This window comes from Cyanistes caeruleus, chromosome Z, assembly GCF_971803275.1.
Source record: "Cyanistes caeruleus chromosome Z, bCyaCae1.hap1.1, whole genome shotgun sequence".
NCBI classification, from domain to species: Eukaryota; Metazoa; Chordata; class Aves; order Passeriformes; family Paridae; genus Cyanistes; species Cyanistes caeruleus.
This window is the reverse complement of record NC_141732.1, coordinates 47,944,784-47,970,876: the sequence shown is the minus strand read 5'-3', so window position 1 is coordinate 47,970,876 and position 26,093 is coordinate 47,944,784. Positions and strand designations below refer to the sequence as shown.

General features: G+C 38.0%; 1 protein-coding gene across 5 annotated transcripts in view; it reads left to right on the top strand.

Moving 5' to 3' along the window:
- Positions 1–26,093, top strand: part of ADAMTSL1 (ADAMTS like 1) — a 417,470-nt gene that overhangs the window by 293,823 nt on the left and 97,554 nt on the right. For all 5 annotated transcript variants that reach the window (XM_023943414.2, XM_023943413.2, XM_086867601.1 and 2 more), the window contains 5 exons: positions 1,080–1,206; positions 6,851–6,925; positions 9,787–9,944; positions 24,034–24,145; positions 24,776–24,914. In XM_023943414.2, coding sequence (XP_023799182.2) covers positions 1,080–1,206; positions 6,851–6,925; positions 9,787–9,944; positions 24,034–24,145; positions 24,776–24,914 — 611 coding nt within the window. The remainder of the gene's footprint in view (positions 1–1,079; positions 1,207–6,850; positions 6,926–9,786; positions 9,945–24,033; positions 24,146–24,775; positions 24,915–26,093) is intronic.

Here is a 26,093-nt window from a genome sequence, read left to right as displayed (position 1 = left end):
ATAGTTCTCTGATTTAACTAAAACTCAGAAATGTGGGAAAATTTGAATCTGAAAAAATACTTTATTTAAAATTCCCTGTGTTTATGTATACACTCTCTATTTGGCTAAGAGCCTTAGCACAAACTAATTAGAAGTTATAGACAAATATTTGTTCATCACTTACTCTGCATGCCAGAATGCTAGAAGGCCTTTCATTTTCTCACACTTACAAAGGTGATTATAGCACTGTAAGGACTTTCTTAATTTCTTGGATTTCAGTTATTTATATGCAAAATTCATAACTTGGATGGAGAACTTAAACCAAAAGGCCTACATTAACACTGTGTTAAACAAATAGTCCACTACTTAATTTTAAATGTACTTAATTATAAATTGCTCTTTGATTCTCCTCAGAATAACAGGAGTTTTGCAAACTGAGAAATCTAGTTTATTAAAATGAATAAACTCTTAAAATTTTGAACCGAACAATTTGCATGTAGGAATAAAGCAAATTTCAGAGCAGGTAATTGCATTTATGCAATGACTCTCAATCTTTTGTTGCAATCATTTCCGCTTTCTTTATCAGATCTTTTACAATGTCTGAACACAGGCATTGACAGTGTGGAATGGGATTATTGTCAAACATAATTAAAACCACATGGCTTTCCCAGCTGCATAGAAGGTAAAATTCAGAGACACGTTACTATTGATCCATGCTGCTCTTTACTTTCATCTATGTGTCTGCTTCCTATCTGTCTTTTTATCTGTTTCAGGCATTTTGATTTGTGAAACTCTAAGAAGTAAAATTTCTGATAGGACTCTGACCAAGAAATGTTCCCAATGCCCTAAAATAACAATCTCCAACAATGCTCTTTTCTTCCTCTGGATTGCAAAAGCCATTGAGTACTAACCTGTTCACTATCTCTCGCCTGACTTCAGTGCACACTCCTAGCCAGATTTGCTCAGCCTCTTTCATTGCTAAGGTACTTTATGACCCTCTAGAGATGCTAAGAGAGAAATTTAGAGTAATTAGTTGCAGAGATGGATTGAGCAGATTGGTAAGTGCTCATGTTGAAATGCACATCTTTCTTTTTTGCCAGATTGTTGGCTGTGACCACCAGCTGGGAAGTGCTGTCAAGGAAGATAACTGTGGGGTCTGCAATGGAGATGGGTCCACCTGCCGGCTAGTTCGAGGCCAGTATAAGTCCCAGCTCTCTGCAAGTAAATGTAAGCTGTTCCTTCTGGTAAAGTGCCACCTTCCCCTTTTAGAGAAGTTTTCATTTCTTGCAAGCTAGATTTCACCCCACTCTTTCTCAGGTACCCGAATAATTGTGGTCAGTCTAGTTGCCCCCACAGGTGCTCACCTCGAGTTAAAGCAGCCTTGCTCAGACTCTTGGTCAGGTTGGAGGATGGACAGAGGCTTGTGGAAAGATGTCATCAGCATATTTCCCATCTAAGCTAGCTAGTTGCTTGTGAAGAGCAGGAGAGCAAGCTATTCCAACACCCCTCTGAGTGTATTAGCTGGCTATGCATAGGGCTTAGTGCACACTGCTCTGAACAGAATGGTTGATGCTGCTCTGAAACAGAGGGAAACCCTGAGGGGCTGGTGGTGCCAGCTTGGCAGAGTGCTCCCTCCAAGGCCTATTTAGCATGCCTGCATGCTCAGCACAGTCACTCAGTTCTACCGAGAACTGAGGAATCTAAGTTGTCAGAAAGTGCCTACACAGGCATGAGAGAAAAATACGGCCTTTCCTGCATGCTGACCCAGCTTATACCCAGAGTGGTAAGGTAGCTTTAGTGTCCCCCATTGTAGAGGTTAGTTTATTTATCCTGAACCCCAGACAGGTTTTTTGTCAATCTGTTTACAGCACCACAGATGGAACTATAAAATTTTGGGGGTGAGAGATAGGGTGTGTCTGGTCAGTTTGAAGAAGGATTAAAAAGCAGGTGAATTTTCATGCCTGTGTAGACACATGCCTAAGGAATCACATGTGTTAGCCTGAAAACCTGCCCCCAGCCTTAGAGTTTAATCAGACCAGCTCTACCATTCTGGAGCAACTTTGCAATTGCTGAATAGCACAGGACTTAAAAGATTCAAATAGCAGTGTAGTATCTGTTGAAGACAGTGACTGTGTACTTGTGGGCCCTATAACAGGGAGAGCTGCTTTTTACAAAAATTTCTCCCTGTCAAAGAATAACTGTGTAGGTATGGTGCACAGCACGGCATACAGAGCAGCTGATAACAGTGCAGCTGTGGCTCCTTGTCTGCTGAGAGGGAGAGCAGGAGAAAAAAGGAGGGCAGGGGAGAGGAGGGGAGGGGAACTATTTTGTATGAAGGAAAGAAAGGAATAATCCTCATAAGAGGGAACTTATGAGTTCTGAAGCAGAATTGTACATTAGAGGACAAAGGAAATAATTCACAAAGATACAAGAATGGAATTTTACCTCCTTGTGAAGTTTTCTGCAATGGGCAGGAGCAGATTCGGAAATCTCCAGGCCACTTGAGACATAATAGTGTTTGTGAGCTATTTTGTCAAATGTCTTTTCCTGTAGGAGCAATTAATTGTTTCTTAGTTGCTTTGTGGTAAAAAGGTGCTCATCTCCTCTCTACTGAGGATAAAAGCACTCATACATTATGCACGGTACTAAAATGTTAGTAAAACACAGTACCTACTCCCAATGGTTTCCTATTAAATGTAAAGAATGTTACATTGGTGATTGAGCAGATGGCTGAGAGCACAATCCTAGACTGAGACAAATGGGAAAAAAATGTTAGAGAATGTATTTTTCAGACACATTTGTATAGAATTGTTACACAGAGCGGCAAAAATTGTAGATTTTGTGTGCAGTCTGTATAAACCATGTGGCATTATTCCCTTCCCTGCTGTAAACATACACATTTTTATGTAACACTATGAACTTTGAATCGATGAAAAGTTTGGGTTTTTTTAATTGGGTTCTTTAAAATCATAAAGACACAATTATGAATCCCCTTCATATTTGTGAATTAATATGAATGCTTTTTCTGCAGACTGAGGTTGGTGTCAAAATGATTTATGTTGTGAAAATTTGAGATTTAAAATGCTGGAATTCTTTCCAAAATATATTGTCTTCATTTTCTGCACTTATCTTCCCCAGCACTGCTGGCACTTCCTCTGTGTCAGCATCTTGCTTATTTGTCTCTATAAACATAAATACACAAGCAAATCTGGGATCAGAGCCTGATTCATTTTATTTATCCAGTCATTTAAATGACTGGATTCACTGGTTATCTTTATAAAATAATTCTGTTTTTCTAGAATTATGTCTACTTTATCTGTGGTCTGAACAAGGGATTAAAAGCCAGACTGCCACGCAGGCAGGGGAGAAATGTACATCAGTGACTAGACATCAGCAGAGGTGTTCCTTGGCCTCACTCAGGATTTTTTGTTTCCCTAAGAACAGCATTCAGTCTTGAGGACTGTTCTAGGGGTTGGACAGTTGACCTTTACTCCAGAGTTGAAGCTGTTTATATCTCAAAATCATTCCAAACACAGTCTTGAGCCCATTGTACCAAAGTAGTTATCTCTTGGTGCTTGCATCTGGCTCCCTTCCCCCTGTTGCTTATATCATGCAAAGGCATAAGTGAAAGAAATTCATACAGCTTTTAAACACTTAGCATTTCCTACAGAAACAGCTTCTTCATTGTTTATAGGGGTTGTACATGTCACAGTGGCCTCAGAGACAGAAGCATAGTAGGGCAGGATGTTGTATGATACTGAATTCTCACCTACATTATTATGAAAAAGAAAGCACCTGTGTCTATACTTTTGTAAGACTAATGATAAAAAAAAAAAAGCTACAAAAACCTTCATTCATTCCTGAAATATTCTTTTTTTCTTAGGTGGCTTGGATAGTTCTTAGAAGTCTGCAGAAAATGCAATAATCTTTCTCTTATTATTTAATATCTTCTTTAGGGAACTTTTTACGTCCTTCCTATGAAAATAAGCTGCATTTAAGTAGGCTTCTCTGTATTTACCAAGAAGCTAGGGAATTAGTCCTAGAAGTTCTGAGTGCATTCTGCTGATCACCTAGTGCAAAGCTGGTATTTCTCTAAAACAGGACTGACATCTACTATCTAAGTAGATTAGTTTTAAAAGCGGTTTGTAGAAATTATAGTGCTGTCTAGATATTCACCTAATTACTCTTGTTACGGCTGTCAGAAATAGATGTGGTTCCAGATTTCCACTGAATATCAGTAGTAATCAGGAGGTAGAAAGAACTCCATTTTTCCGTATGAGAACTGACAAACTGGACAAAATCCAAATTAAAAATCAAAATCTAGACGAAACTTCTCCCTCATGGGAATCTGATATATGTACATGACATTTAACTTTTGCCTAAAACCTTGCATGTTCTTCTGAGAACTGAGACACTGTCCTGGGACTTTCCTCCGCTTCCCTATGCATGGTCTCCAGAGGAAACCAACCACCTGTTAAAAGCATTTTGTATCTTTTCTACACAACTGCTCAACAATCTGTCTCTCTGCTTGCTGTTGGAGAGAGCTGTGACTAAATGTTAGCCTGCTTACTTTCACATCTCTTCACAGGAAATGTCTCCCCCTTATCACTGTTAACCTCAGGAAATTATCCTTCAGTCCCCACTGCTTCTGCTTTGTGAAAGCAGGAAGCACTGTGATAAGCATAAATCCCACTGAGCTTTGCATTTCACATAAAGCGTGCTAGGATTTCAAATGGAGAGCAACTACAAGATCAGGTGAAATACAGTCCTAGCAATACCCTGGGGCAAAAGATGCGTGCTGAGAATGTAAGCTCACATGGTCTTTGTACTGTCTGCGTTTTCTGTGACAGTGTCAGTGGGTTGAGAGACAATCAGATATAATAATGGCATGGGACTGTCTTTAAAAAAGAATTGTAAAAAGATCATTAATATTATTGTGGTTTTTTTAATTGAAATTATTGTTTTTACAAACTCAGAAAAATGTTATACAGGAAAATGGTATGTCATGTCATATGTATTTTGTTCCCCAAAATGGATAAAATAATTTATCCAGCTGGGTATCTTGAATCTGAATGCCAGAATGGTACTAAGAAAGAAGTATTTGAATATCAGTATTTAATTAATTTCTTAGAAATGGAATATTTGTCTTTCCAAATAGAAAAATTTTAATTATGTATAGATAGGAAAGATTCCTAGCTTTACTAATTAGTGTGGTATCAGAGATGTGCATGAGCAAAATGTGTGTTGAGTTTAAGCCCAGTGTTACAAAAGACTTAGACAATGAAATTTTGGATAGTTTGAGAAAATATATCAAATCAGAACTTGAAAGTGGGACATGGTTCAGAAGCGCCCAAAAATTTGAAGTGACACTTAGAAAGACTGCTTACATCTCTGCCTCACTTCTGGGATAGTAAGAGGCTACAAAAGTATGAGTATTTCATCCCATAAAGCTCTGAAATATAAGTGTCAATAATTCCTGTGATGCACTACAGAATTTAAAATTTAAAAGGATTCTAGTTCACAGTTTTTGAGATATTATGATTTTGGATGAATGAATGTATTGGATGAATTAATGTATTGCTTAAAAGTTCCTTTTTCTGGTAGTGTTTCTTCTCTTGTTGAGAGTGAGTGTTGATTCTTGACTTTGATATAAAATGACAACATCAACTATTTCACTAGTAAGTGAGAATCCTGATTCAGCTGGATTCCAACAGTTTTCCCAGCTTGGTCCGGTCACAAGTGTGAGACTCCAGCTCATATGTTTGAATGAAAGATAAAATGCTTTTATTGTCTGAGTTAGCCTCACCTGACAAAGTAAAACATTGTTTTGAGAACAGAGCTGTAGATCCTGCTATAAGGCATTTCATGACATAAATGTGAGCAGTTCTAATGAATAAATAGCATAAGAGATTTTGTTCCTCTCACGTCTACCACCTTCTCATTCCCCAGAAAAATCCTTTTAGCCATGCATACTTTTTCTTTCCTGATTTCCAGTTATATGGGAAGGAAGCAGAAAGGGCAGGGAAAGGTGAATGAAATGTGCTGGTTAGTCCAGGTCAGCATTTTCTGGGCATGCCACTTCATAATCCAGGTATAGCATTTTATATCATCTTTCTGTGTCTTTCTGCCTCCCTTCAGAGCATTACTGAGGCTGCTGCCTCATTAGAAACACTGACCTAACTAACTTTCACAACTGCATGTGACCTACATGTTAATTCAAACCTAGGTTTAAATGTAGTTGGCAAAGCACCCAAGGGCTTTGTAGGTGAAAGATCCTGCTGAAAAACCTATTTACATGACAGTCTAATGGGCTTCTGCTTTTCCAGGGGCTTTCTGCTAGCAGTGTAGAAAGGGAAGCAGAATTATAGCATTTATGGTCATTAAAATAAGAGGTGTGAAAGGCATGACATAGCTGAGAGCAGTAGGAGACCACATAGCATGGACAGGATCCTGGAGAAGCTGTGGGGCTTAAGTGGGGGAAAAGTCAAGTGAAAGATGGGGAAGTTATTCTGATTAAACATCAGAATAAGCTTACACTACTCTACTTCGCCACAGACACCAATTCAAAATACTTGAGAGTTTTAAGTGGAGTTGTGATGAAATAGAAACTTATTAGTCATTTGTGAAAACCATAAATAGCTGTGAAGGAGTTGGGGATAAATAAAATCAGCAGGTTTGGATTCTTCTAAGCAGAAGGTTCTTACTATATTTAACAAGTTCTTTTTTCAGATTTTTAATAATAATTCTTGGCATTTTTAAGTGGTCTTAAGGTTTTTCTTTTGACTGCCTTGTAAATCTCTTTCAATGCTTGTTTGAAAACAGATGGGAGTTTCCTTACTTATTTACTCCATGCATTTTTGCCTTCCCACAGTGGATGATACAGTGGTTGCTATTCCCTATGGAAGCCGACAAGTTCGCCTCGTGCTGAAAGGACCCGATCATTTATGTAAGTAGAAGAAGTTAGTGTACACTTGTTTAAGAGAGCCTTGGTAACCTGCAGTGCTCTGTTTACACTGTGGTGTCTGGTTCTCCTCTCTCAAATCGCTGATTTCAACACACAGATGGGTCCTGCTCTCAGAAGTTTTCCTCAGACTCAGTTACCTTAGTGGTACACTCTTTTCGAAGCAGACCTTGGCCAACAGTGCAGAGTTCTTTTCCACTCCATAATTTTTCAGTAATTTCTATTTGCTTATACTTTGGCTGGTTTATTTGATGTCAGGTGCTTTTGTTTGAAATTAACAAAATACATACCACTGACTGAAGAAATATTGAGAACAGTAAAGTAAAAGCTTCCCTGCAGCTCAGCTCAACCATCAAGCTGCTCATGACTTAAACACATTTCTGTTATGATCTTTCTCTCTCCCCTAGATGCACACACGAAATCACACTCTAAAGACCCAAAACAGCGTACAAAAATGAAACCTTGTTCTTTACCAGTGATAACTGCTCCAAGGACCTAAGACCACTGAATTAGCCCATCACTTGGTAGCTGTAACACTTTCCTGCTTCATCTGTGTATCCCAGCAGCTGTACATCCTTCTTTTCTGGGAGGAATCTCAGGATTTGAGAATACTCTGCTAGAGCTGAAGGCAAATCCATTTATTTCATGAGTAGAAATTCCTGGCACCCCTCTCTCTCATCTTGTGAGCAGTAGCTGCTCACAAGCTGCTTCCTTTTTCATCAGCAGCAAATGAACATTAGAGTCTTAGTAAATACAGTTTACTGTCAGAATAAAACCCCAAACTGTACTGCTTGACTGCTCAGTAGCACAAATTATTGTAAGTTAAGTCAGGCTACCCTTCTCCTTTTCAAAAAGTCTTTAGGAATTTTCTATGCACAGACCATTTATGTCTTCTGTGTTTGTCAGTGTAGGTACAAACATGAGTGACAGCAAAGATGTGAAACACCAAATTGTTTCACTGTCTTTATATTTTCTTTCAACCAAAAATGTTATGCAGGGTATCAAAATAAAGGTCGGCTTCCTAGTCCTGTACTGTAGCTTCCTACTTGTGTTGAGAAAGCAGTGGGTTCTTCAGATTTAAAGCTGTGCATAAAGGCCTGCAAATTATAGGTTATAAACCAAGAAAAAATATATTATGTTTTTGTTAAAAGTTCAAGTGCTGCCTGTACTTCAGTTTTAAGTGGCCCTTTGGGTATTCCTGAGCTGCTCCAGTATGGCTGATATTACTTTCCCAGTACGTGACATGCACTCTTCCTTTCTCTCCTGTCTTCTTTTCCAATATAGATGTTCTTTTCCAAGGTAGAAAATTTCGTACTTTTGTTATTGTTTCAGAGAAATTGAGCTATAAGACAGCTCAGAGAGAAATGAGATTTTAGCTGAGAGATGGATCTAAAACTTCACTCAGGCCATATCGTATTTCATGACAAAAAGATTTTAATCAGCAAGGTCTGCTTCAGTCAGCAGTTGAGATTTAGATTAACTGCACTGTGTAAACATGAGTAAGTCCAAATATATCCCCTTCTTGTTTCAGATGTCTCCATGAATCTTTCTGTTCACCCATCAATGGATTTTATATATGTATGAACTATAGCCAGTTGCAGGGGGAGGGAGTGTTTTGCCCTGTGAACTTTGGTTGTGGGAGAAGTCAACAGGAGGCTGATTATATATATGCAAGTCTTAAAACCATCTTTATTCCTGATGCATGCAGCCTTGTCCAAAAACAAATAGATGGCCAAGTGCAGCACAAAGGAAGAGACTGGTCTCATTGAATACCAAGGAATTCATCATTACAGTGCAAATTCTTAGTGTACTGCCTCAGCAACTTCCTTCATTAATTAATTCCCTTAATCCATCATGAAAAGCAGTCTAATTACTGCAATTACATTTTTTTCCTTAGTTAGCAACTTAATACATGCGAATAAATAGGTTTTTTCTTTTTGTTGTCTTTGAAAATATATCTCCATCATAGATGAATAGTATGTCTTAGCTGCCTCGCCGTGTTGCAGGTTTTGTGCCTATATTCATACATTCATGTGAAAGGCTTGTAGTTTTGCAATCTTTCATTATAAATTTCTCTGTCATTTTTAAATAACTACCAGAAATAACTTACTGGTGAATGTCCTGTAAAGCACAATCTGGACTTGATAGGGAGGCTAGCTGAATGATGAAACAGACCTAATTTCTGACTGTTGACTTCTGTTTAAGAAATTATCATTATTTTCAGTATGACAATCAGAAGTAGCTACTACAAAACAGTACCTGAATTAATGACCGCTTTTGGGGAACTGTGAATACAGAGAGCCAGATGGAGAACTCAGGAGGATTCAGCACCCACTTTCCTCTTCTTCTCCACTGGGATGGGTCAGACTGCTTCTGGAGAGGAAAAGGGATTGCTCTCTTACTGATCTTTCTTTCCTGGATATCCTGCTTTCAGTTAATTGTCTACCACAACAACATGTGGTTAGTGACCCACCTTTGAACTGAAGGAGGGTACAGCAACTTAGCAATGCTCATGGGCCAAGGTCTGAGGTCACACTCCACACAGGAGCGTGACTTACTGAGAGTGAAGCAATGGCAAATATGCCTAACAAGGAATGGATTAGTATGTCTGAAAGAGAGCAAAAACATGACCTATGGGTGAGGAGGGGAATGTGAGCTAGAAATTGAAGGGTTGAACAGAGACAAAAAGCAGATGGAAGAGAAAAAAGAAAGGAACGTGTGGAAATGTGAATAACTATGGGAAAAGACTTGCAATATTACTAATTTGTGCTGGGTGGTTTTTTTTTTCTTCTCACTCTTCAAATTGCTATGCTCTGGTTTCCTGACAATTTTTTTCTATTTGTCAGATTTGGAAACTAAGACTCTCCAAGGTGTGAAGAGTGAAAACAGCCTCAGCACCACTGGCTCCTTCCTTGTAGAAAATTCTAGCATTGACTTCCAGAAGTTTCCTGACAAGGAGATCTTAAGAATATCTGGGCCTCTCACTGCAGACTTTACTATCAAGGTGAGGGTCATTGGTCACTGACATCTTAAAGCAACGTAAAATAAGACAAGATGTATTAGAAAGATGAAAGAGATTTTTCTAGATCTTAATTTTACACTAGATGTTTATCACAAAGCCTAATCCAGGCTATATCTTGAATTCTAGATGGAATTCTTTATGGTTGTGTATTTGATGAAAGCCTCACTGAAAACTCCTCAGGAGAGAGAGACTGCATTTATGTCAAAAAAGGCATAGCCAATACGTGCCCCTAAAAAGAAAAGATGAACTCACTTCAGGAAAAGACAGATTACTTTCTATATGCACCACTGAGGTACTTCTAAATCAATGACATGCAGTTTTCTTTGTCTGTGATAAGTAAAAAGATATATTTTTGGCCCATAATTTGTTGAGTGTATACTAGTGTAGTTGCACAGAAGACTGTAAGAGAGTGAAAAGTAAATTCTCTAAGCTCTAAAATAAATGGGATAACTTTGCTTGAGAAGTCATGGCATCATTTTCAAGTTCTGCATTTTCTTTCACTGGCAATAAGAGGAAAATTGTTTCTTCCCATTAGAGCATTTCTATTCTTCCAGGTAATATAAAACACATTGCTGGAAGCAATTCACAATTCTCTGGGAAAACAAACATACAAAAATGAACATTTGGGAGTTGCACTAAAATAAATCCTTTTCCAGTAGGTCCAAGGAACCTGAAGGATTTCAGCTGTAAAACTGCAAAACCTGTATCATGTCCAGGACTATGTAAATTTTTCATTATGAGCCCCCGAGGTAGATGACATTTGCTTTAACATTGAGCTAATGGCAGATAGCAGTTTGAACAGTGAACTGGAAAATGTCCAAATGATTGTCCTGGGTTAAGCTGAGCTGGGCTGGAATGGGTTAGCTCGGGAAGTAGCACAGTCCTGTAGACTGTCCCCTGCCCATCGTGATATGTTAGCAGCTGAAAAAGCAAATTGAAATTTTCAGAACTCATTCACAAGGAGAAGACTGAACTAAAGAATATGTTCCTTCCTTTTTAAATGGCAGAACAAAAATGCCTTACTAAAATGGATACTGTTCAATTCAAAATATCTGAAACTCATTTACCTCCTTTACAGATGATACAGAGATGGCAAACATCAGTGCAGTGTAAACAGTATTTCTCACTTTGTTTTATTTCTGATATCTGTGAATTTCTGGCAGTCTAGTTATAATATATTTGTGGTAAACAACTAATCATGTAGACCTACTGCCCTGAAAAGGTAACAAGAGGGTTGTACTCTTTTCCTTATATTTCCACTGTTGTCATTTATGACAGGAAAGTATCTTTATCCCTTAGTGCTTCTTCTATATCAAAGCAAGGTAAGAAGGGCTGGTTCAATCAAAGGATACCCATGTTTAAACTATGACAGTCTGACTAATATGAGTGTACAAGTTGGCTAGGCGTGGGCAAGACAGACACTGCTGAATTGAGATGAAATTATTTTGAGTTCTGCTATGAGTTTGCACCTTTGAAAGTCAGAGTAACATGACTCATTGGGTGTTAAATCTGTTGTCTTTTGTGGATATAGAAAAATACACCAAAACCCCCCAATCAACTATTCATGCTTGTAGGATCTTTTCTAAGGTTAGAATTAAATTTTGCACTGTATTAGGCACTAAAAAATTCTCTTCTCTTGAATCACAGTTAGTTTTTTAATCAACAGCTTTAGAAGATACTTCAGCTATTACTTCATGCGACACAGATATTATTCTACACTATTAAATTATTTCTCTAACAAGTTGGGTTTTTTTCTTCTGGATATTTATTTTGTTAGATTTCACCAGATATAAGCATGCACAGATGTGTGTACAGATGCATGAAATCCAAATTGCTACCTCTCAGTTATGTCAGACTTGGAAATTCTTTTCATACTTCTTTTATTCATGATGATTTTGCCTTCAGGTTTTGAAGGTAAAGCACTTCTCTTTAAAAAAATCAGATTAAATATTTCTCAGTGGTGTTAGTAAGCTTTCCTTATGAAGTGGGATCTCTTTGGGTATCAGGATTTATTTTCCTGGGCAGATTTTTATGCAAAGATATTTAAATGGATCAGTAGCAGAAATCATTTTAGAATCATCATCTCCAGAATTATTCTTGTAATCCTTTTCACTTGACCCTGAATGCTCTTATTCAGACAGGTCTGGTTAGACGCCTGAATATAATTCAGAAGTAGAAACCCAGTGTCAGTTGACACTTAACTTTCTTTATTGGTAACCCAGAGTGCTTTAAAATTGCAAGAAGAAACCTCATGCTGTTCCTGGAGGAGCTGAGTTGTATAATTATTGTGTAATTTCTTTACTGCGTAATAGACAATGCTACATTCCTCATGTGCAAAGCTCCTGGCAGTCTTTTCACAAGAGGTGTAAATAGTGAAAATATTTCTGTAAAACAGCTGTATTTAAAACAAAAAGGTAATATCACGGAACGCAAGAAGGAGCAAAATCGATCATGTTCTTAATTTTTATATTGATCATTTGATAATTGTAAGTCTCCACTGTAAACTCCAACTTTTGAAAGGTAAAAGACCTAGAAAATATGCCAGTGAACTTCAATCCCACTGGAACTGCTTTTCCTAAGTTCTGATGATTTCTCTGTTTTGATGTTTTCAGAACAAAATTCTGGTTCACATGAATAGAAATGCCTCTTTCCTGTAAGAAAAATGCATCATGTTTGAAATAATGCTGAAGAAATTAAGGTCCATTTCCATTTGGAAATCTGTCTGTTTCTGTGGTCTAGAGATAAGAGTAGTAATACCACACAGGAGGACATGCCCTTTATGGCAGAGCTGCCCCTGACCTGCTCTGTTGCAAGTATCATGTTTGTTCACTTGTCTGTGCTAAAACATCTCCTTTGCTGAGAAGAATATTGGGGTACTCAGTTCATGTCATGCATCTGCTCTCTTTTGAACAGGATAAAGCAAGCAGTACTGTCCAGTGGGGTCTGCAGATGACCATATAATGAGAACAGTCATCACCAGATGACTGCAAATATGAAATACATTAGTGGCAGACTTATGGGAACCACCAGAAGGGACTGCCAGTGAAGAGTGAGGCTGGGAAAGCACAGTCTGTTAGGGTCTGCTTCACAGGCTGATTGTTGCTCAGCTAAGGCCCTAACCCTGTGGCTGAGGTGTGAGCCAGCAAAGACCAATGGTCTAGACCAAAAACAAGCTCTAGTGAAGGTTATTATTATCTAGGCTTGGGTTTGGTTTGGAGGAGAAATTGTAGGCCTAGATCTAGACTAGACTATGTTTATGCTGGTTTTAAATCCCTGGTATCGATGAGGGTTCATTCCCAGTGCCTGCCCAGACCAAGCCCCTTGCGTGAGGGATGCATAAAGTTGGATTGCACAAGTGTTTGTCTGGAGACTTTTAGAGGTGTTTGGATTAGGATTGCACTGTATTGATGTTCTTTTTGTAATGCTAGGGCTGACAAGCCTTGGCTAAGGGCTACTGCCAGGAGAGACTGTCTGGCACTTTCTTTTTGTTCTGGTGGCTGGGGTGTGCTGCTGGCTGATTCAGAAATTGTGTGAACTGGGTTCACTTGGGCAGAGTTATTGCTGAAATTAGGGTTTTGGCTACCAATTGTCCAAAAAGTCATCAAAGGAATCTCAAAGTGGATGCTGAATTACACAGAACTCTAGAGCTAGCCAGACAACTGTTGGATCAGCTGCAATCTAGCACTGGCAGAAAGTGCTGATGAGATAAATACATTTGATAACAGTCCAGGTTAGCAAAAGAAAATAAGGTTGGGACTTAGTCTAGACTTCCTGGGACTTGCAAGGGCATGCAGGAGATACAGGCAGCCAGCTGGCAGAGAGGTTGATGGGCCTTGTCAGTCTAGGACCAGGGTTGGATTAAATGTTACTTTGAACAAGGCACACACAGTGATTTACTTTGTGGCATGGAATAAATTATTTCAGTACTTGCTTTTAGGCAGTAGCCAAATGATGCAAATTTTCTCTAGCAGCAAAGAACTACCGTTTATGGTTCACATATTGTTGGATATTTGAGGTATTATCATATTAGGACTTGGAGTGAAGATAGTAAGGTTCTTCTGCGCAATTTAGTTCTGATACTGGCAGAAGTTTCCAAACAGATTATAACTCATATTTAGGAGAAGGCTTCCTGTCAGGTGGGAAGTGGTGAAGAATCTTGGAAGCACTGACAGCTTGGGGTTAAGGTAGTGCTCCTGGAAACAGATAAGATAAAATTAATGCTGAGTGCACAGAAATAATAACACTTAAAGTTTAGTTTGTCTGATACAGCTTTTGTGCAAGCAAGGTCAACTCACTGGAAGACTTTGCTTCATCTAGAAGAGATCAATGGAATATTGTCAATTTGTTGTAAAGCAACAGTACATCTTGAGATACTTGTCTTCCTGACAGCATGGTGGCACACTGCAGACTGGATTTAGCTGGAAGCATGTCTGTATCAATGACTTTTATCAACCTATATTTGCATTCAATACTTCTTTTCCTAGTAATAGTAATAAAAATCACCCAATCTAATTTCCTCATATCTAAAAAACACACCATTTTTGTAATAATTTGTTGGTCAAACTCACAACTAATGACCCACCTGAAAAGAGATGCAATCATTAATTATCTTGACTAGATCTTTTGATAAGGTCAAGAAATTTTTTTTTTGTCCTTGTGTTAGGTTGCAATGCAAGAGGTAACCAAAACTGTGAATTCTATAATCAGCTGTTAAAACCAGCTGGGGCAGTGTTCTTTATCTCTTCCACAACCCATCCTCCCTCCAGGGGGCTATCTCCTGTTAATGGGCCAGTGAGTCTCACTGTGTGGCTGATAAAATTACATCATCCCATTGGGAGATGCTCCACCCAGGGGGAGGAGCCAAGCATTCCTGCCTGGATATAATCTGAGACTAGAACATCACAGCCTTTTTCCACTGGATTCCCAGAGGAAGACCAGACTGTTCTATACCATCACTGGACTTTCAGAGGAAAATTAACCCTTCTACAGGATCACTGCTTCAACAGAACCACATCTGTCACTCCAGGAGGGCTGCAGCCATTTAATCAGACTGCTAACAACATCCTGACTAACAGGGTGTCAGGTTGTATTCTGACTCTGACAGTGGTTTTTGTACTACTGTATTTTATTTTAATTTTCCTATTAAGTTGTATTTTGTTGGGTTTTTTTTTTTAATTATACACTAGTAAAGAAATGTTATTCCCATAAATTTATATGAAATGTTATATCCCATATCTTTGCCTGAGAGCCCCTTAATTTCAAAATTATAATAATTTGGAAGGAGGGGGTTTACATTTTCCATTTCAAGGGAGGCTCCTACCTTCCCTAGCAGACATCTGTGTTTTCAAACCAAGTCACTCCTATTTTGGCAAACAAGGTGAAATGTATGGAAAACCATGAACTAGACCTTTTCAAAACAATGTACAGTGTTTATTTCATATCTTTTTGTTCTGTTCAATATAAATTATTTTAATTAATAATATGTAGAACATGATCATTCTCCTAATCAATACATTTCACCTTTAGGCCATGCAAAGATTTCTATAATGAATGATACACTGTGTAAAAAGGATGGAGCATCCACAATCTCTCTGGACAATACTTTAGTGTCCAACCACACACAAAATAATTTCTTCCTAATATCTAAACTAAATCTACCCTCTTCCAGATTAAAACAATTACCCTTCATCCTACATGCTCTTGTCAAAAACTTCTCTCTAGCTCTCTTGTAGCCTCCTTTAGGTTCTGAATGGCTGCTGTAAGATGCACTTGGAGTAAATTCCCCAGGCTTAACTACCCCTACTGTCTTGATGCCTTAAGAACCTAAAAATGAAACAACACACACTTTCATGATAATAGTACAGGAGATAATATGAAGGCTGGTCTTTATTTGAGGCCTTCAGGGGTAAATATGGAAAATATCCACAAAAGCCCACCCACACAAGGTGAATACAGGTTTATAAGTTTAGCAAATAAGCGTATTTGACAAACATCACAAATTAGGAGCACAAGTGGTGAAGCAATTCATCCCCTACTCCAAGCCCCTTGTAAATCCCACCCCCCTCCAATAGGCCTGGAACTTTGTTGATGAAAATGTGTCTCAAAGAACTGGTTTTTAGCCTTGGTTCCCAGAAAGAGCCAAGATAGCGTGGAGGCTTTGTCTTTCTGCCTCGGAAGATACTGAAGCTAAACTGCAATAATAAGCTACAAAACTACAAGTATGTGTGTAAAGAATACAAAGAATATATAAAAGAAAAAAGACAAAATTATTTAGGCATCAGTCTTATCTTTTTCTCATAAGAAAGGTGCTCCAGCCCACTGGTCATCTTCATGTACCTCCTCTAGACTCACTCCAACAGATTGGTGTCCTTCCTATATCTTACTCTATTTACTTTTATTATCAAAGATAATCCATAAAAAGTTTATCCTTATTTCCATTCTCTGTTCTTTTCCTGGTTTCACTGTGATTATAAAGTCATAATTTTTAAAAATACACATAAACATACAATTTGTGGCTAGCGTTTAATTACATAGATGTATATTTTGAAACAATAAATTTTCTATAAATAGATCCATAGTTTAATAAAATGTAATAAAATTTTTAATATCTATTTTTTATAAATAGGTAACTGTACATAAATATATGTGTTGAAAAAGAGTGAACTTACACTCTACAATTACATGAAAAGAAGTTGTAATGAGATGGGTGTCAGTATCTTCTCCTCAGTAACAAGTAAGAGAATAAAAGAAATGGCCTAAAATTGTGCCAGAGGAGCTTTAGATTGAATATTAGAAAAAATTTCATCACCAAAAGGCTGATTAAGCATTCAAACAGGCTGCCCAGGCAAGCAGTAGAATTACCAACCCTGGAAGTGTTCAAAAACTGAGTAGATGTGGTGCTTTGAGATGATGGAATAGTGATGAACTTGTCAGTGTAAAGTTAGTGGTTGGACTGGATGATCTTAGAGGTCTTTTCTAACCTTAATAGTTTTATGATTCTATACACATAATAATAAGGATAAATGGATTCTACCTGGCTGTGTACTTATCTCTCCTTTTTTTTCCTTTCACAAAATTCTATTGATGATTTTAACTGATGCTTCAAAATGAGCTGATATTTTCTGAGGAATATCTAAAACAACCCTATAACCACTTTGAATACTAAAAGCTAATGTCGACAACAGTTTTGTATGCAAATAGCATGTATAAGTAGTTTCGGCTTCCCATAGGCATTATTTTTATTTTTTTTCTACAGAACTCAAATTTGAGTCTGTCAAAAATCTGAGTGCTTTCACAGATGGTTTCAATGCACCACTCATAAGCTTTTTCATTAGCAAACGTGGTTAGCTCATGGTTGGCCCTTTATCTTGCTCATCTTTGCATTTGCCTAACAGCTCATGCTCTAGCACATATCCCTGAGGGATTCCACAGTCCTTCATCCATTGCAAAAGCACGTTATTGGACCATTATTTGTTACCCAGTCATCAGATCATGGAAGGATTTTCTAGGAGGATCTGTCTAGGACCTCTGATGAGGGACCTAGGAAAAAAAAACTAGAATAATAAAACTATTTTTTTTTTTTTTTTTTACAAAGCAGACCAGAATGCTTTAAAAAATTACTTTTCTCAGGGTACTCTTGAAATTCTGTTCAATTTTTACATTTGATCTACTCACTAGCTCAGTTGAGCTAGAAGATACTGGACTGAAATTTTGCTCATTAGTCATGAAGCACCTTCTGAAAACTGTTACTAATTTCTACCTATATTTATGTGTTTTAATCTGTAGTTTATGCATGTAAGCAGACTGAATATGATCATATTTGATTTTGATTTGTGATTCCTGTGCTCAACCAACACATCATTTGAAACTACTGGATGGATGCTCTTTGGATCTAAAGATGTTACCATTAATTTTATGTACTTTTTTTAAAATACTGCTGGTCTGAAATGTACTGGCAGGTCTTAAGGCAGAAGAGACAGTGTCTTAGATATGTAATTTTCTATTCTCTGACAGAATGCTATTTGTAATTTTTTATTTTCTTATTCTGTAAGTGACTCAAAAATCAGTCACTTTTTAGTACTATGAAAATTTTGTGCCAACCTTGTTCAGTTTTCACCATTTTCACCATTTTTGTGTGTGGCAAAAAAACGCCTTTTCAATTTTTTAAATTTATTTTTATACAGTATCTGTTCACAATTGCATCCTCTTTTTACACTGATTTCTTAGATACTGCCATTAATAAATTAAGGTTAGTAAATATTCTGCAGTGACAATTAAGGTGGCTTCTTTAAAGGTGAATTCTCTTATCATGGAAGCATGTTGATGGTGGTGAAATGGTCTTTCCACAATGGCTGGGATGCTGGTATCACAACAGAGATACAGTACATCTGGTTTTGGTGTATTTGTGGATGCCTTTGGTTCCATGGAATGATTTTGGTCTTCTCATTTGAGAAACAGCCATATTTGTTCTACTTATTTGTGGATTCTCTATAGGTGGTTAATTGTTATAGCTGCTACTGCATGTTCCATTACTGCCAGCTATACTAGCCAATCCACTGCAGTGATTCTCTTTTTTTCTTCTTTTGGGCAGAATAATGGAACAGGAAAAATATTTGAACCTTTTAGTTTTCTAAACTAAATTTAATTGTTATAGCTGCTACTGCATGTTCCATTACTGCCAGCTATACTAGCCAATCCACTGCAGTGATTCTCTTTTTTTCTTCTTTTGGGCAGAATAATGGAACAGGAAAAATATTTGAACCTTTTAGTTTTCTATTTTGTCTTTGTGAGAGAATTAATCTAAAGGCTTTGTAGTGCACTCATCACCTAAAGGAATACTGTTTAATGCAAGACTGGGACAGACTGAGCAAGTTCAATTCAGAAATACTTCATAAAATATGTAAATGAGTGATAAGGTAATTTCAGAGAGATTTTTCTGACTGATATTGACAAGCAACAGATGGAGCTGACTTTCATAAGACACAGCCCTAAAATCAAGTTGATCCAACACAGGACAATCACAATCAGGGGACATGAATGCGGAAGTGGGCAGTAGACCTGTTCTCTGGACCTTGAGGGTAGAAGTCCTTTCAGCATTCCAAAGAATGACAAATCAAACTCAGAGGCCTTACAGGTGTAGTCCTCTCTTAAAACATATGCTTGAAAGCCTTCAGTATCTCTCATTATTTACATTTTATGTTTATTATGTTATGTTTGTTATGTCTATTATGTTTAAGTTTATTATTTACCTTTTATGTTATATTCTATTTCCTTTGAGTACAAATTATTAGCAGCAATAAATCTCTTGTACATCCTGCTTTATTTTTCATGTTTTACATACAACCAGCAATATTGAAGCGCTCTAGGTAGAATATTTTTAATACTGACATGAGAAGCACAAAATTATATTTATCAGATTTCTCATTAGTTACTTTCATTAGTATCAATCTGATGATTTCATATTTGGAACTTGCAGAAAGCATTCAGAATCAGAATAATAATTTGGGAGAACCCATTAAAACTTTTCTAATAGGCATGGCGGCATGGAGCTAGTTTGCAGTAGACCAGACCAAATTGTGTAAGACAAAATTTGCTGGAGCATTTCCAGAGGAGGACAACAAAACTGGTGAAGGGCCTAGAGAGTAAATCCTATGAGGAGTGGCTGAGGAAGCTGGGGGTATTTAGTCTGGAGAGGAGAAGGCTTAGGGGTGACCTCATCACTCTCTATGACTGCCTGACAGTTGTAGGCAGGTGAGGGTCAGTCTCTTCTCCCAGGCAACCACTGGCAGGACAAGAGGACAGTCTTAAGCTGTGCCAGAGGAGGTCCAGGTTGAACTGCAAGAAGAACTTCATTGGGAGGGTGGTCAGGCATTGAAATCGTCTGGCCAGAGAGGCGGTGGACACATCATCCCTAGAAATAGTCTAGAAATAACTGGGCATTATACTTAGTGCTATGGTTTCGTTGACATGGTGGCGTTTGGTCAAATGTTGTAATTCATGATCTAGGAAGTCTTTCCAACCTTCATGATACTGTGATTCTGAGGTACAAAATAATAATTCCCTTTCTCTTCCCATTTTGGAACACATACACACAAGAAAGAAATGGTCTTTCCTCTTCACCTCCCCCCAGCTGGATAAAATGAGAACATTTTATTGAATACACTTTTCATGGCTTAGCTCTACAAGTAACATTAATAATTACTTGGTTATGACTGCTGGTTATAAAGAGCTGATTAAATTTTGAAACTGTCCAAGTAAACTACTGCAGTTTTGTAGGTCAGGCCATATGTTCTTCAGTGAACAAAAAGAAATGGTTCATGCATACATTGCCAAAATCAAGCAAGAAATGATTGGCCTTTTTGGAACTTTACTTCTTCGGTTTTATGTGAACTAATCAAATTTTGGAGCTATAGGAAAAGCCAACAAAGTGCAAAGGTAAAGTCATGCATTGCAGTCTCTTCTTCATAGAGCAGATCAGAATATCTCAAAAAGATTACGCATCTTTTGTGTTCAAATTTTTATTTTCTTGTTTTCATTTGACTTTCTGTGACATCTCCAAACCAAACCTGCATTTTGTCAACTTCAAACTTCACCTGAGCAAGTTTGTGCTTCTCTTACATCATCCTAGGCAGGCATTTATAAAATCAGTGTAAAAACAGTCTAAAAGAGATTTTTTTTTTACAAGGTCTTTCAAAAGAGAAAAGAGATGTCTCTATTGATAGTGACTGTCAGCTAGACAGTGGATATTCTGAGGACTCTAGTTTTAACCAGTTCCATAGATGACTGGTGTTATTCTTTAGGATCGACAGCCGGCTGAACATGAGCCAGAAGTGTGCCCTGGTAGCCAAGAAGGCCAGCAGCATCCTGGCCTTTATCAGGAATAGTGTGGCCAGCAGGAGCAAGGAGGTCATTCTTCCCCTGTACTGGGCACTGGTGAGGCCACACCTATGAAGACAGCAGAGAGAGCAGGGGCTGCCTGAAAGGAGGGTGTAGCCAGGTGGGGTCGGCCTCTTCTGACAGGCAAGTTGTGACAGAATGAGAGGACACAGTCTTAAGCTGCACCAGGGGAAGTTTAGGCTAGACATTAGGAAAAAATTCTTCACTAAGAGAGTGATTGTGCACTGGAATTGTCCACCCAGAGTGGTGATGGAGTTACTGCTTGTGGAAGTATTTAAAAAAAGACTGGATATGGCACTCAGTGCCATGATTTAGTTGATGAGGAGGTTTTAGGTCATAGTTTGGACTTGATGATCTCAAAGGTGTTTTCCAACCTAGTTCATTCTGTAATTCTATGAAAGTGGTAAGAGCTGCTCTGATGTTAGGAATGCTCTAAATTCCCCTGAAAGTTAAAGAAAGGAATTATGATATCTAGGGAGTTGTCATGCACAAATGCAGGGATGAATGCTCTGCAAGATCTGTGTACTTCTGACTTCACCTATTAATAAATTTAGATAGGATTTTATTTGCAAGTATAATGATCTGTTTCCATTTTTTCTAGTTCAGTTACCTAAGTGTGTACAAAACCCATTGTTAGTTGGAGGACTAGCTTAAGGTTCTTAGGTGATGGCCATCTCTGTTTGGATCTTTGGCATTTCTCATAGCTACAAGGATGTTGCTAATACTGCAAGGGTAAAAAATGTCATCATATTTTTGAGCTGAATATTTCAATGTGTAGGAGTTGGCCCTGTGCAGTCAAACCACAACACTTCTTACAGTATTTAGCTATCAAGTCTCACCCTGCATTTTTCAGGGCTCAAGTGATGTTTTCAAGTCAGTAATGTTTTTTACTGGATAAAGATCTTAGCTTTAACAAACAGTCAAACAAAATCAAGAAGTTTTTACTATGTGGAATCACTGTTTATTGTTCCTCTTCTGCTTACAATGCTCCTCAAAAATACATAATACTATGTATGCTTCTTTTATTTGCTTGTGTTGTGTCATTTGAGCTTATGACTGTGGCTCATTGTTATTCTTTACCACCTATGAGAAAGCCATATATCATGGCTATATGAGTGACTTCCACATTAAACTGGAAAAGATGGTACATCTGTCTTTTCTCTGTGTCGAAGCAGACAGATAACTCCAGACATGAAGGAATAGTCTGCAGAGAGAGGAACTCTTCTTTCTTCCTGATTGTTTTTTTTCAATGTAAACTCCTTTTGTCTCCCCTTCCTTTTATAGTAGTGCATGTATGAGCTTTTGGTCTGTTGTTCATGATTCACTGCAGAACTGTACTGCTGAATAGGTCTGAGTTCAGGAATCACTGATGATCCTTAAAAAACAGAGAGTAAAAGCAGAATTTTCCCCAGAGAATGCCTTTCCTGCACATTGAGATCAGAGACTTCCCCAGATGGCTTCCAGCACAACAGAGCATTTTTCCCGGGAGTGCCTGAGGCTTTCATGAGCCCGGAAAGACCTTTCTGAAGTGTGTAATTAATGCACCATCCCCACACAAGGAATTAGGTGTCCTGTTTCTGACACACACATTCAGACAATATTGATCTGTGCAAAAGGCCTCCCATTTGCTGAAGCCGTTGTATTGCTACAGCTGGTTTGGGTTTTTTTCCTTTTGTGAATTGACATCACTGTTTAATTAGAAAAGGGCAGCTTTAGTCTCAGTGGACCAGACCTCATGCACACATCAATATTCTTGCCCTCCTCCTGCTCTTCAAGATATATCTTGATTTGTAATCATGTTCCTGCTGTCCATCTGCAGGGGAAAACAAACAACCCAAGTTACAAAGTTCATCTCAATTTGTCCTATTTTTGCTTCTGTTTTGCCATTCTTTGACAGTAACTCTTGGTGTTTGGAAAAAGAGAATAATAAGGGGAAAATGGTGTTTCCAAAACTAGGATACTCATTTGAAGCATGAAAGAAAAAAAAGGAAAAGGAGGCAGTGGTTAAACAGTTTAGGCTGTCTGAAAAAAAAGGGGGGAGGATTGCTCCTGAGAGCAGCAGTACTGCCTTGGAGAAGGGTCCATATTTTCTAGTTGTGATTTGGCAGTTTTCTCTACTGTGGTAGCATCATGCCACTGATGCAGAGATGCTCAAGCAGCACTGAAACACTGTGTCCTAAGACAAATAATCAAATTGGAGAGGTTTTTAGTAGCAGATTTTTGCTCTTCCCTTCCCTTGCCAGCTGTTCACGAAGAGGCATAGAGATAAGGATAAAGGTTAACCTGCTGAGATTTTGAAGTCCTCATAAATGTATTAATCAGCACAGATATCAAAGAGGAAGGATTTTTTTACTGGGCTGGGTGCAAGTAGTGCTGCTTTACCAGTGTGAAGGTCTCTTGTATTGCAATCCTTGCACTACAAACTCTTGTTTATGTGAGACATCCATTCAGCACACCTGAAAGTGTAGTACTGAAAGCATGCCAGCTTTTAAACTCAGGTGGCTCGTAGGCTCTAATGACAGTTTTGCAGATATGCACTTAGCCCCAGCCTGGATTCCATGCCTATGTCTGAAAAAATCATTTTTACAAGCAAAATAAATTAAGCAGAAGAACAAACTTCATAATAACGACAGTGCAAGAAAGGAGAATGAAATAAAGACCTCACCTCAAGAAAAAATCAGTGAATTAAAGTTGTTATACTGTTTGTTATTTTTCATAGTGCAGCCTCCCATATTTTACTTTGTTCTATCAAATGTATTATAACTGGCAAGAGAATGTTTGTTTTTTGGGAAATATTAAAGATCTAAAATCTATGTCCATGTGTCAGGGACAGTAGATGGTGGAAGGTGATTTTCTGATTCATTAAACATCTATCCCTGTTCTCTGTCCCTATAAGATTATTCAGTAGCACTAATCATACATTTGCCATGCAGTCATTATTTCAGAATGTGGTCTCAAAATGGTGATTGGTTATGCCCAGAAATTTATTTGATTGTGTTTTGAACCCAAGATTTTACCACCGATCAATGCTTTTTGTATTTAGTTTTCATATTGCAAAATATGTCTGATATTTCATGAAGCTTCAAGGTGCCTCCAATCTGCAAGATGCTTGTGGTGGAATACTACTTCCCAGCATTTGTGTTAGGTTCACTCTTTGATATAACCTCTTTTTCAGATCCATTATGCTGGTGCTGCTGACAGTTCAGTCCAGTTCATCTTCTACCAGCCTATCATTCATAGATGGAGGGAAACTGATTTTTTCCCTTGTTCAGCATCCTGTGGTGGAGGTAATGAATTATCACTATCTATGTTTCAGAAGCTGTCATCTGCATACATGACCTGTCCCAGCTGCTGTCCTGAGTTTTGGACCTTAAAAATGGGCAAAATCTGAAAATTTAAATAGTTACAACTAAATGAAGGGAAGGATTTAGCAATGTGGTAGTAGTCTGTAGATTTTCAGCATTGTGGCAGACTCTGTAGATAAAGTCCATCTTGACAGCTCCATATCTGCATTTAATGATACAGCTGTCAAACATAAGGGTTGATGGGATTTGGGCCTGGTTTTGGTAAAACAAGATGTCTCCATTCATCCCTGTTCCTACCAGCAAGTTTATTCTCTATGCTGAAACTAAGGACACAATTCTTGGTGACTAAGAAACCTCAGCCTTTGTTTTTAATTTTTTTTTTTCTAGACTTCTGAATTTTTGTTTGACCATACTGGTTATCTTTTGTTTCCTACTACATGTGATTTACATTGCTGTTTTCAATCTGGCCTGTAAAACAACAGCTGTTATGTCCAAAGGCACTGAAGCAAGCTAAAATTAGTTTTCTTTTTCCAAACCAGAACTTAGATACATTTCAGAGCCAGACAGGAAGAACATCACATCTCATATTATTTATTCCTCTGTGTATCATAGGTTATCAGCTGACATCTGCTGAGTGCTTTGATCTGAGAAGCAATCGGGTAGTAGCAGATCAATACTGTCACTATTATCCTGAAAATATCAAGCCAAAGCCTAAACTTCAAGAGTGTAATCTGGATCCTTGTCCTGCAAGGTCAGTTGGCTTTAATTTTAAAGGAGACTGAGCTCTAAAGGAGTAAAATAAAATAGGAGAATATTCTGTTGCTATTTCTCACAGTGTCATTTATCCTGTATAATTAAAACTCTCTCTCATTCTAAGAATGTACTGTACATTCACCCCTATTTCACACTTTCACATAGCAAAGACTGATTTCAAATGGTTGTTTCTTCCCCTCAGAATGTATTTTGCCTCATAAAGTGTTTCTCAGGTATGAGAAAACAATTTGTTCATGATACCATCCCCATGATCAATACACGTCTCCTAAGTGTTAGTGAGATGGAAAAAATTCTTTCTGGATGAAAATTATTATCATCACAATTAGATGAACTATTTTTATGTTGTTTTTTTTTTAATTTTCTCCCTAATAAAAAGCCTACTTGCATTTATGGCAGCTTGTAAAATGTAATGAGTGATTTTGTTCTAGTTAACAATGTCCTTTGGCCCTGTGTGAAAGTCTCATCTCTACTACCCCACAGAATCACAGAATGGGTCAGGTTGGAAGGGGCCGCAGTAGGTCATCTGGTCCAACTTCCCTGCTTCAGCAGGATCATCCCAGAAGACATGGCACAGGATCATATTCAGATGATTCTTGAATGTTCCCAGTGAGAGAGACTCCACACCCTCTCTGTTCAATCTGTACTGGTTCACTGGCACTGCTCAGTAAAGACATTCTTCGTTATATTAATAAGGAACGCACTTCCTGTGCCATCTTCCTCAGAAGAGTACTAGTAAAAATAGTAAGATCAGACAGCCAGATTTTTCTTGTATAAGAAAAGAAAGAAAACCACAAAAAAGACCAATCCTTTTTTGCACTGATTGCCCTGAAATTCAATGGGAGTCCATCTGCAGCCACTCAATAAGCAGCAAGCTTTTATTTGTGCAATCTAAATCTTTTGGTCCTCTTGTGTGGCCTTCCTAAAAGATGGTTAAGCAGAGCCCAGAAGGCATGTCAAGGATTCCCTAAAGCCATTTTATCACCAGCTCCTTTCCCTCTAGGCTAGTTTCTTACCAAGTTTGTGAAAGTGAATTCAAGCAACCATCACCTAAGAAGTTGCTGTGTCACTTGAGGTTGTCAAAGAAAAAAGATGTCCTAATGAGAAAAAGGATACTTAAGAAACCAGTGGGGCTGTGTATCCACCTGGCTGAGGCTGA